General features: G+C 42.7%; 1 protein-coding gene across 1 annotated transcript in view; it reads right to left on the bottom strand.

The window, feature by feature from the left end:
- The window catches only part of Fyb1 (FYN binding protein 1), a 154,053-nt gene that overhangs the window by 78,795 nt on the left and 62,505 nt on the right, over positions 1-12,753 (bottom strand). Inside the window, exon 2 of the mRNA XM_023712691.1 lies at positions 4,938-6,102. Coding sequence (XP_023568459.1) covers positions 4,938-6,102 — 1,165 coding nt within the window. The remainder of the gene's footprint in view (positions 1-4,937; positions 6,103-12,753) is intronic.

The raw sequence follows: 12,753 nt of genomic DNA, 5'->3' as shown, positions 1-12,753 counted from the left end.
AATGGCGTTTGTAAATAGGATCTCAAGTCCGCATCTTGTACAGCAATTAACCACTAAGAAGAATGTATGCAGTGTGTTAGTTATTGAAACTGCCCTAGTGATTTGATTTGAAACTGTCTCATTGCTGTTTGTTTATCAGTAGAATTATGAATAAATAAATAAATAAATAAATGAAAAAGAAAATCCAGGTCTACCAATTCTGAAGTCTATATTGTATGACAAATAGCTCTTACTAGCAATATCATTAGAGGTTATTAATTGAAACACTATACACTTTGGTTTGAAGTTAATTCATTAAAATTACTATATTTCATAGGAAATTATAAGGACTTAAAAAGAGAACATTAAGATCCCTTTTATAAAAGTTAAAATCATGTGTATTTGTAATAATATATATTCCGTGTAAGTAAATATATACAGAGGCAGGACAGTAAGTAAACAAGGAATTGAATTTAGGAAGTGAAGAGCTAGCTTCTGGCCCTGCACGTATGGCTTTGGTCAGGCACAGCCAAAGCCTTCGCCCCTCATGTGTGGAGTGAAGGCCAGGACTACCCTTCCTGGATGGCGAAAGTATCGTTGCCACCGAAAGATTATACATACAACGTACTACATCATTATGATTATACATTTTACAAAGTTTCCATTTGTGTACTCAAGAGTGGTACGTAGCAGAATCTGGGAATTTTTCTTTGGCCACCAAAGAAATTTAAACAATTTCTGTTTAGCATGCTGCCTAACCGTTATTAACATAAATGTGTCTTTTTGTATTCTGACATATTTTAACTTTCTTAAATGGGAGGCTAAACCTCCTAGTATTTCTGCCACAGTTTAGGAAAGATAGCAGTGGAAGAATTAGGAGTTTGCAGACCTGACTATTAAGAATATACTGTTTGTGTGTTTTATGAAATAGGTACGTTTCTTTTCTATAGTATTATTTGTAATATACAATGCTTAGAAATAATATGAACTGTTAAATCAATTAGGTTAGTGACTCATTTATCAGAGCATTGTGCAGCTCTGAAGAAAAATCAGTTACTCCTTTCTACATTGTGGGAAGACACACACTTCTGCTTTTCTTATCAAGTGCATTTAAGATGCAGCTCTGAAGAACGCATGCTTGGTGTCCATGAGGTCCTAGATTCCATCCCCAAAGCCGCCACCACCACCACATGCAGAATAGAAACACACAAAAGCAAAAGAGAAATGCCCAGCAACTGAGTGCTGCATGAAAAAGATGCAGTGTTTTTATGTGAGAAGTATTATGTAGCTGTATAGAAAGATAAACCAAAATCTGAAAGGCGCAATAGATGCTGTGAAAGGAAAGTAGCTGTTCAAAAGGAAAGAGCACTGGGATGAGGGAAAGGAGGGAAGGAAGGAAGAAGAAAAGAAGAAGGAAAGAAAGAAAGATAGAGAGAAAGAGAAAGGAAAACAAAAGGGAAGGAAGGAAAGAAGAAAAAAGAAAGAAGGAAAGAAAGAAAAGAAGGAAGGAAGAAAGAAAGAGAAAAAGAGAGGAAAACAGAAGGGAAGGAAGGAAAGAAGAAAAAAAGAAAGAAAGGAGGAAAGAAAAAAGAAGGAAGGAGGAAAGAAAGGAAGGAAGGAAGGAAAAGAAGGAAGGAGGAAAGAAAGAGAGGGAAGAAAGGAAGGAAGAAAGGAAGGAAGGAAGGAAGGAAGGAAGGAAGGAAGGAAGGAAGGAAGGAAGGAAAGAAGGAAGGAAGGAAAAAAAGGCCTATATATACACAGAAGATAGCTAGGTTAATTGCACTACTAATTTCTATTGGTTTGTCGAAAGGAACAGTTAATGCTTAATTGTTCGGTCTATTTCGCATGCCTATATCTGCAGTCTGAGCATCTACTTTGAAGTAGATCCATGACACTGTGCCATGTAACAACTATTGCTAATTTCCTATCATCTTGTTTTGAAATTTTGTACCATTTTTATTGTTTTTCCTTATTTTTGTTACCTTTAAAACAAAAAAAGTAAAAGAGCATTGCATATAATATTTTACTTTTTGAGGCTAAAGCTGAAGGATTAGCTCTACCTATATTTTTATTGTGTTATGTAAACATAAAAGAAATCTTGTACAGACATGTAAGGGACTAGGAAGAGCCATTTCCATAGAGGAGGGGCTTAGAAGACAGGTAAACATCAGGTAAGTACTAACTGTGACTTCTACTTTATTGTATACCATTTTATTTATTTATCTATTTATTTTCTTTTTAATGTATTTAGTACAGGGTTTACAGTGCCTCATTATGTAGATTGGACTCGTAGTGATCCTCCTGTTTTCAGCCTCCCACGCTCTGGGATTACAGGTGCAGGCTATCATGCCCAGTCTCAATCACTGTCTCAGTGTGCCCCAGGGATGGGGCTGGCAGGGCAGCCCTTGAGATCTAATCCCCGGTCCCTGAGTCTGCCTAAGTAGGCATTTTAATCTGCTAAGCATTCTGGCTGGCCCTTGTATACCATTTTATACTTGTTTTTTGAGCCAGAATGTAATTTCTGTTTAAAAATGTAAAATAATTTAATTTTATGAGAAGGTAAATACTTTAAAAGGGCATTATTCAGAACCTAGAGATATGTTTCAGATTCCTTTATCCTGACATCAAGTTGAGGTCAATTTACATTAAGATGTACTGACTTTTAAGGTTCAATCCCCAGTCCCTCATGCCTTGCAGGCCCTGCCCCCGGATGCACTGAGCGGTGACTGAGGCCGGGCAGGCCTATAATCCTAGCACTGGGGAGGCTGTAAACAGGAGGATCAGTATGAGTCCAAGCTATGTAGTGAAACCCTGTACCAAATACACAAATGAAAAGAAAATAAAGATGCATAGACTTTTGATTTGTGGAAGAGGTAGATGACCAGGCAAGAGGCTGTATTTATTTTTTAAATGTGTGTAGTACAGGGTCTACAGGGTCTCACTGCATAGATCGGACTCGTAGTGATCCTCCTGTTTTTAGCTTTCTAAGTTCTGGGATTACAGGCGTGTGGCACCATGCCCAGTCTCAATTGCCATCTCAGCGCGCCTGGGGTGGGTGGGGCTGGCACAGCAAACTGGGGATTGAACTCTGGTCCCTGTGTCTGCCTAAGCAGATGCTTTAGTCCGCTGAGCTATCTGGCAGGCCCTAGGTTGTATTTTGGATCCCAACATGTCCTGAGAGAGCAGAGGCTGAGAAGGTAACAATGATGACAGGACTTAAAATAGAGACAGCGTCCTGGGCATCTGGGTAGCAGAGAGAGAAGGTCAGGAGAGGAAAAGGGACTCCAGGGGGGGAGCAGGAGGAGTGCATCATGCTGCCAGCTCTGTAGCTCAGCCTGGCTCCTCATTGCTCTATCACACGGTGCCCGTTCAGCACCGACCTGGCCAGGCCTACAGTCCCAAAGAGAACACCCTTAGTGTTGATACTTGGGCAGCCTCCTCCAAAAGCTGTGTCGCCACCACCCAAAGGTACAGAGGACTGGAAATGCAGGTGGAGGGTGCGGAAGAAAACTCCCAAGGACTTTTGCTTAACTTCAAACCATTTCCCTGGCATATGCTCACAGCCATAAAATGGAGGGTAGGAGTTAATTTTTTTTTTTTTTTTTAAATCTGTATAACAGAAGAAATAAGGAACCATTTAGAGGTTCTCACAAAAACAACAGTTTTGAGTGATGAATCAGCGCTGGAACAAGATGAAAGATGAAAAGCTGACACCAGGCTGAATCTCTCTAGGAGAGAGACAATGGGGATGATTCTAAGCTTGCTTCCTGTATGACAGGACCAATAGGGACGTGCTTGCTATGTGTTTATTAACAAAAAGTACATTGCTCTGAGGAAAAGGGCACACTGAAGACATTTCACAGTGCAAAAAATGAAAAGCAGCTGTTAGGTCAGAACTGCTTTAAATTAAACCATAATTTTATAAAGAGAAATGTATGACTAATAGAGGTACAGTCACTTATCAGCTTTTTTTTTTCTGTGTTACAATAAGCAACAACTGTGCATCCTTTTCCAAAAATATTAATCATCTCAGACACGTGTGAGTTTTTATTCCTCATGATGCGGAGTTACAAACCTACACAGCCGATCAGTATCAAGTCTCACCACATTCCAAACTATTGCAGTGACATCCCTGGTTTGCCAGGAAGGAGAGTATTGCACTCCTTTGTCTGCCTTATTTTTCTAGCCATGGGATACTTACAAATAAATTAATAAAACTATATTGAGAAATTAAAAAAGCTAAAATACGAGACCAAAATGACAGTGTCCTAAGAGTCCTTTTACTTTCTAACTTGAGCATTGAGCTTACGCAACATGAATGGTGAGGCTCTTTGAAATGACTTTGAAGAAGGTCTCTCATCCTCAGTACTGTTCGAGTTTTGGCCTGGATGATTCCTTGAAGTGAACGGCTCTCCTGGGCAGAGTGGGATGCTGACCAGCATCCTTGCCCTCTCCTCAGTGATATCAAAAAGCACCTCCAGTCCTCGATGATCAAAAATGTCTCCAGACATGGCCAGAAGTCCCTGGCCACCCTAGTTGCTCCTTGGGGAAGCACTTACTAGAAGTTTGCTCGCTTCTGTCTATCTCATTTCTGGTAATAGAAATAATGGGCCTCAGTCTTTTTCAACAGAAAGGAAATGAAATCCAACTGAGGAAGTGAGTGCAGTCATTACCATTGAGCAAAACCATTTATCAATCAAATGGATGAATTTCCACCCCCTCTCCTGAAAACCCAGCTGCCAAGTATTTTCTCATAGAATGCCTGCATAGAACCCAGACTTCCTACCTTCTCAGACCTCCCACACAAAAGAAAGAAATGCCAAATAAAATTCATCACTTACATGCACGAGTGCCAGATACGGAAGCATTCCTGGAGCAACTTTTCCCCCTAGAAGCTAAAGCACCTCCTGCTGTGGAACAAACCACACTAACAATAAAAAAAAATAATAATAACTTACTATTTGCAGAATCGACTTTTCGGAATCTCGCCAAGTCAACGTGGGGTGGTCTGTTGGGTTTGGGTGGAGGTGGACCCAAGGCAGACAAAGGAGGCAATGGTTTCTGCCTTGGGACTGCTGGATTTTTATCTTCTTTTTCTTTCTCTTGATTTTGGGCCCAGGGGCCCCCCACTGTCACCTTGGAAGGAACCTTAGGAAACCTGGAGGGAGCAGCCCCTGATGCTGGCTCTTCCTGATTCATTTTGCTGAGGAAGATATTTTTAGCAGCATCTATCTTCCTGTGTTCTTTATTTTCTTCACCATTTCTGGAGAGGCCTGGGCTTCCTCGGTTTCCAGCAGGTTTCAGAACAACTCCAGCAAATGGAGAACTCGACATATCACCTCCATGGCCTTTACTTTCTGAGTCTTCCCTTGTTGGTTTTAAAGGGCCTCCCTTGGACTTGGCTCCGAGGGGTGTGGGGAATCCTCTCTGGGCAAACACAGTCTTAGGGAGGCTCTCATCTTCTTGGGGGTTCTCAGGGCCCAGGGCTGGCTTCTGACCAATGGTTGGCTTGGGGAAGAGGGGTTTGGCATCGTGGTCTTGTGCGGCTGGCATAAACTTGGCTTTAGGCCCGGCCACCTTGGGGAATGCTTGTCTCTGTTCATTTTCTGTAGCTGGAGGAGGAGGCCCAGGCTTTGGTACTTGCGTCTTCACATCTTGGTCTTGGTTCACACTGTGAAGTGGCAGCTTATTCCCAGGGGGCCGGGGAAGCACAGGTTTGGACTCTTCTTTGGGCAGATTGATGGGCTTGAGGCCTCCAGGTTTTGGAAATCCCACTTTTGTGTCAGGGTCTCTGGTGACCGAGTTTGTCAGCGTTCCGAATTTTTGAGCCACTGCAGTAGGCTTTAAAAAGGGAGGTTTGGGCTCCTTGTCAGGCTTTTCCTCAAAAGTAGGTTTCACTGCCAAAGGTGGCTTTGGAGTCCCAAGCTTGGGCACGTTGCCGGGTCCTGCTGAAGGGGTGACATTTCCGGTGGCATTGTCAAACAAGTTCTTTCTCGCTTGTATTCCTGAAGGCGAGTTTTGGGCTGCGACTTTGAAGGGCCGGTGGTTGCCCGAGACCTCCTCCACCGGATGGCTCCCCGAGTTAAACTTCGCCATGAGGGACTTCACATCTGCTTTCCCATCCTACAAGCACAGGGAACAAAAACTGGCTGAGAACCAGAAGTCTTACTTGTGCAGCTCAACATACTATACCGTAAGGGCTTCCTGGTTTGAGGCCAGCTACTTCACTGATTGGTTACCTAAATATTGTAACATTTAAGTTCCTCTGTGGCAAAACAAGTTGTGAGAGTTTCATGAAAGGGGAGGGTCCTGTGCATAATCTGTGGGGTTTTCTTTGGATCATTTCAGAGTGATTTGTTTGTTTTTGTTTGAGTAACACTTGCCTTTTCTCTTGTACTGTTTCTCTAGTTATCTTCTTGGATTTCTGACAAAATTTTCTGACATTTATCTACCTTTTAAAAAATTGCAAAGAATACAGAAGTGGCTAACAAATGAGTTCTTCCATCTTTTACAAATTGAGGCTCTTAAATAGAAAGTTACACTGAAAAATGAAAGTAGAGTCCTTCTGTCTGGTTAGGCTGCAGGTTTCATACAGCAAGGCCATGTTTACCATTTCTGTGGTTTTCAGGAGTTTTCTGGGTCTTATCCACATGTTAGGTCTGTTTGCTGTCAGGGAGACACACATGGCAGTTGCTTCCTTTGTACGAGTAAGTAATATAGTCAGTTTTCTTTCTTAATAGATTTTTATATATATTTATATATTTGGTGCATGGTCTCACTGCACAGCTTGGACTTATAGTGATCCTCCTGTTTTAGTCTCCCCAGTGCTGGAATTACTGATGTGTGCCACCACAGTACTGGGGATTGAACCCAGGTCCTAGGGCTTGTCAGGCAGGTGCTTAGACCACTGAGCTATCTCCCTGACCCTAGAGTTGGTTTTCTAATTACTTATAAATGCTGAGTGCTAATGAGTCAACTACATCAGGACAGGCAGCAGAATTGGTAGAGAGGACATGGGGACATGGGGACAGACACTACTGGCCAGAAAGTCAATTCTGGCCCCTTTCTTCCAGCGTTATACCTCCTGCAATGATCTCACTCTTTTCCTGATGTCCTACTCCACAGTCCCTGTCCTCCTCATCTAGAATTTGAGAGTTATACAGCAAAGACATCCAGACATCAGGGGTTACAGTCCATTCAACCTGGGAAAGTCAGTGGTGCATCTGTTCTTTCTCTCAAAAGTGAGGAGTTGTCATTGTCTTATTATTTTAGAAATATGGGAAAATGTGAAGCCTTCTGACTGTAAGTTATCACCCCAGGTGCACACGTGGCTATGACAATCTCCTGTTTCAGGCTTCAGCATTCACCTAGAAAATGTCTGTGTCTCACCTCTCACTCTTTCTTGCCACAAACAAAAACACACTTCATTTTTCAAGGCTCCACTCAAATACCTCTGCAGGAGATTCTGTGCAGCCAGGAAGGCGTATGTCCCCTGCTCCTGACTCAGGTGGCACCTCAAGCACTCCACACCCACTGCCACACTGTCTGGTCTCAAGAACCGCCACCCAGTGTGTTGATACATGTGCTCAACAGCATGTTGTCTCATTTCATTCTTACACACTCACAAGAGAAAGGTATTACCGAACTCTGTTTCACGGTGAAGAAAACAGACTGAAACTGCAGGAGGATGCCATCGGAAGAGAGTGGGGATTTGGTCTGAATTTTGGTTCATTAAGATTAGGGGGGCTTCAGTTGTACCATCTAGAAATGAATAATGAAACATAGCTACCAGATTTACCATGTACATGAGGAATGGATTTGTATGATTCCTGCCTGGCACCTAGCATGGGCTCAATATGTGGAAACTGTTATTAATAGAAACTATTATAAGTAATGAGCTGGAAGTGGTGGTGCACCCTTGTAAACCCAGCATCCTAAGAGGCTGAGGCAGAAGGGTTATAAGTTCAGGCCCAACTTGGGTAGACTTAGCAACTCTGTCTCAAAATTAAAAAAAAAAAAAAAACTTTTTAAAAAAGTGACTGGGGACTTAGCTCAATATAAAGGTCTAGTACTACCAGGAGAAAGAAAGAACTATTAAAGACTCATAAGAGAACAAGCTCAGGTCTGTCTAGGATTCCCAGGGCCAGAAATGGTCTCACTGCTCTCTGTCTGTCTCCCCCCAACACCTGTACTAGGGCCTAGCACCTTTGAAACTTTGGTGCATGTCTGGGGAGCAGGGACTGGCACTGAGCTGAACACTGTGAGCAGTGACTGGACAAGAAACTGTGCTCTCGGCATGGCGTTATCTCTTTCCCAGGGCACTTGTGCATGTGCATTTGCAGAGTTAGGGAAGGACTTAGGCAGAAGGAGAAACACCAGTAAAATCAGCCATTTCCAGGGTGCGTTTTCTGCTTTCTACCTTGCCCCCCATGCCACTTTCTATGCCCATGATTCCCTCCAGTCCTCAGGCAATCCCTGAAGAAGACGGGCAGCAGGCAGCAGGACAGCAGAGGTAGGGAGGTTGAAGGTGACAGGGAGGAAGTACAAGAGGAGGGTCCTCACTGGCCCTCCAGGGATGGCTTCAGACGGCCCTGATCACCTGGGTGAGAAACATAAAGAAATATTTCTATTTCCTTGAGGGTGTGGCTCAGCGGTACAGGGCGCACTTCACAAGCACAAGGCCCTGGTTTTAAGCCTCAGCATCAAGCAAACAAACACCTAATATAGAAATTTTCTCCCTACCTGTAAGGAAGGCTGTCTTTCCGGTAGAATCCAGATTTTTCCAATATTTTATAATCTGCACTCTTGATCTACAGTTCATCTTAAATTTATAACAAAGGGGCTGAAGAGCAAAGTGATTAAGACATAGACTTGAAGCCATGAAACCACAGGTTGAATCTAACCAGCTTTTTAAAAATTTGGCACAGGGTCTTGCTATGCAGCTTGGACTCATGGTGATCTTCCTGTCTCAGCCTCCCCAGTGCTAGGATTACAGGTGTGCACCATCACGTTTGGTTTGGGTGGCTGGCATGGCATGAAGAACTGGGGATCAAACCTGGGTCTTTGTGTTTGCCAGGCAGGTGCTTAGGCTGCTGAGCTATCTTCCCAGACCCTTACTAGCTTTTTAAACTAGGGCAAGACTCATGAATTGGTTTACTTTCCTCCATATTGACAACAGCAATGCCTAGAGGACTCAGGAAAGCTAAGCAAGTTCATACTGATAAATTGCTTTAAAGACTATTAACACATAGAAAGATTTCCAACTTTATAAAACAAAATCTCAGAAGTTGTCTAGTTTCTCTCACTCACTACATTGATGAGGAAATGAAATCCTACTGTGTTATCACAACTTCACGTTGTGGGGAAAACCCATGAAATACCCTAGCCTACTGTTAGGTTTTAGTCCTCTCTCTAGTTTAGGAAACACAGCTGCTGTCATTTGGGAATTGGAACTTGCGTCTCTTGACTTCCACTCGAGACCCGAGAGGCTCTCTGTTCAGGTTGGAATCACAGGCTCTGCCGTTGCCCCCTTAGGTTCAGACCTCGCAAGTGCTCCGCCTCCCAGTCTTAACCGCTATTTCATGTCTCACAGATTGTTTTCTTCATGTCTAAGTTGAGGATGGCAACCCTAGGTGTCACAGGGCTTTCATTTCTTTGATAAGGACTAACTGAGTGGATGCACATCGAGTTCTTAGACCAAGAATGAAATGTAATGTACACACAGTGAGTGTTTGCTACCGCAGTTTCTTCTCACTCACTAGTCACATAACTCATTTTCCCCATGTGACCTGATTTTAAAGTTACAAACGCTAACATTACATCTTATTTTTAAACCAAAGTAATGACATCTATATACCCCTGGGTAACCTAGTGCAGCGCCTACGCTTTAGTTTGGCTTGCTGGTACTCTACAACTTTTCCCTAGACATCAAGAGGGAAGGAATGAACAGCAAGGTTCTCTGTAGCATCCTTTGAAAAGACAGAGAAGGGCACCTGACCTTACTGGAGTGGCTGGCAAGTCAGTAGCTTGGGCTCCACGACTGTTAAATCAGAAACAGGGATTTCGTAGCTTGGGGCACAGATTGCTTGATGATCACCATGATGAAGAAGTTTGTTAGAAAAAAAATTTCAATATCCAAGTTCCTCCTTATCAAGAATAGCTAGAGTTTTTTCTTAATGATCACGATAGCAAGACAAAAATGATTAATATAAACGTTTTTGCATTCTGATTTTTTCCAGATTGGAGATGTATTTCATTCCAATGATGTTCAGGAATTTTTAAAGAAAAAGAGCAAGTAGGAGATATATTTTGTTATATGACAGAGTGAAAAATATGGCTTCTACAACCCCTGAACCTAGTCCTGCAAGTGCTGGAGTAACCACGTATCCTGATTTGACAGTGCAGTATGAACTTACGCCTTTTGCTCTGGAATGAGAGGAAGCTCCCCTTCACTCTCAAATTGACCTGCGGTATGCCATCCATAATACGGTGGCCCTCTTCTTTCCCTTCTTAAGGGAAAACCACTGTTACCAGTTTCTTATGTGGCTGGATGAATAATGCAGATACAAATTGTGTGTGTGTGTGTGTGTGTGTGTGTGTGTGTGCACGCGCGCATACAGAGATCCTTCCTACTAGTCCCATTTTTACACAAACAGAAGTCCCTGCTCTGCATTTTGTTTTTCCAGGGTTGATGTGCAGTTGATATATACTGGTACAGTCTTGCACATGATTGGCAAAATTCTGATTATGTGCTTTCTGTGCCACCTAAGTTGTTAAATATTTTCAATTTCAACTCAGCTTTTTTCCCTTGCCAACTGGTGCATCTTGGTGTATGTTACCAGAAGGATCTTGTTAAATTCCTGATGTAAAGATTGAGCTTCTACTTATTGGTACATAGAAGTATCACACTATTTAAAATATTGCCAAAGATAGCAATATTTTAAACAAAACAAATTGTGTTAGACAAAACAAATATTTCATTTCAAGTTACTTGAAATTTCTTCTTTGAAGTTAATTGAAACAATTTGTTGTTATTTCTACTTCCTCATCTTTCTTTCTTTTGGATGTATTTGGTTGCTGCAGGGTCTCACTATGCAGCTTGGACTTGTGGTGATCCTCCTGCTTTCAGCCTCCCCAGCCCTGGGATTATAGGCATGTGCTACTATACCTGGACTCTGGCCAGCTCAGCCCAACTTGGGGGCGGGGCTGGCACAGCATGTGGTGCTGGGATCGAACAGGTTGCCTAAGCTTGCCTAAGCTTGTCAAAGCAGGTGCTTTAGTCTGCTGAGCTAGAGCTATCTCATTGGCCTTTTTTTTTTTTTTAGACAAGGTCTCGCTATGGAGTTCAGGTTGGCCTTGAGCTCACTTTGTAGCCCAGGCTAGTCTCTAATTTACAATGATCCTCCTGTCTTAGCCTTGCGAGTGCTGGGATTACAGGCATGTCCCAACATACCCAATTGTATTTCTACTTCTTTTGTGCCTATAAAATGCTTAGCCCAAACTACCCAGATACATTGCTCTGTAATTATACACATATAACTAGAAACTCCTTTCAGATAAATCAATTTCCTTTTGTCCCTCTGTATCTCCCTCTTGTTCAGATTTGCATATCTTCGCTAGTTTAGCTTATGTGTTTGCCACAGTCCCTGGAAAGATGGCTGCTAACAAAATTCATTTTGTCGCCTCTTCTGGATTATTAGCTCACACTTCCTGAGTCCAGAAAATCTTCTTTGATTTTAGCATTCTACCCAAAGGTGACTAACCAAGTACATATTTAAACAAAAGCTGAGATGCTGTGAAGGACAGACATCAAGCCACCATACTTACCCTGAAAATGTGTCTTTTTGATACCAGTTTATCTATATATTTTCATACAGGAAACAATGTATGCTCTGTTTTTAGGAACAGGGCTTTTCTTTGTTTGGATTTATTGTGATGGCATTTATGCTTTGAAATATGTCTTGGATAGTAAAGTAGACAGGCTGTTCTTGTCTGGGGGGTGCATCCCCCCCCCAGGACATACAATGTCTGCAGGAACTTTTGATTGACAGGTCAGGTATGGACAGCAGGGCCAGGACTGGCCCACAGAGGTAGAGTTGAAGATGGCATCTCCCATCCTGCCCGACAGTACACAGAGCAGATGCCCACAAGAAGAAAAGCTCAATTCAGAAGGTCAACTGCCCTATCGTTCAGAAACCCTGAGACAGTTCTGTACCTAAGCAGAAAATCTACTTATAACTGTTTTTAAAATTGTTATTATGTATTGGTACAAGGTCTCACTACACTGCTCAGACTCATAGTGATCCTTCTGTTTTCAGCCTCCCCAGCACTGGGATTATGGGCGTGTACCACCATACCTGGTCTCAGTGGCCCACTCAGTGCAACTGGGGGCGGGGGACATGCAGCATGCAGTATAGAAGATGGAGCATCAGTCCCTGAACTTGACTAAGCAAGAATTTACCCCACTGACCTATCTTGCCAGCCCTACTTTTAACTGTTTTAAACAACAGTTGAACTGTACAGACAGCTATGCAGAAACAAAATAATATAAAAATTCTATAACTGCACAACTAGAGGTAGTTTTTAAAGTAACATGCCTTTGAAAATGTTATGTATAAAGAAGGATCAGGAAGACAGCTCAGGGGGGCCTGGCCCTAGCTCAGTCCTTTAAGTGGCTGCTTCCACAAAGCTGTCAGCCTCATGTTGCTGGAGTTCGAACCTCACAACTCTCCCGCTGGCCAAAAGTGCCCTGAAGGCATTCGAGGAACCAAAAAA

The sequence above is a fragment of the Octodon degus genome, unplaced genomic scaffold, assembly GCF_000260255.1.
Source record: "Octodon degus isolate 3935 unplaced genomic scaffold, OctDeg1.0 scaffold00002, whole genome shotgun sequence".
Lineage (NCBI taxonomy): Eukaryota > Metazoa > Chordata > Mammalia > Rodentia > Octodontidae > Octodon > Octodon degus.
The sequence above is the reverse complement of the archived record's forward strand: the minus strand, read 5'-3'. Positions and strand labels throughout refer to the sequence as shown.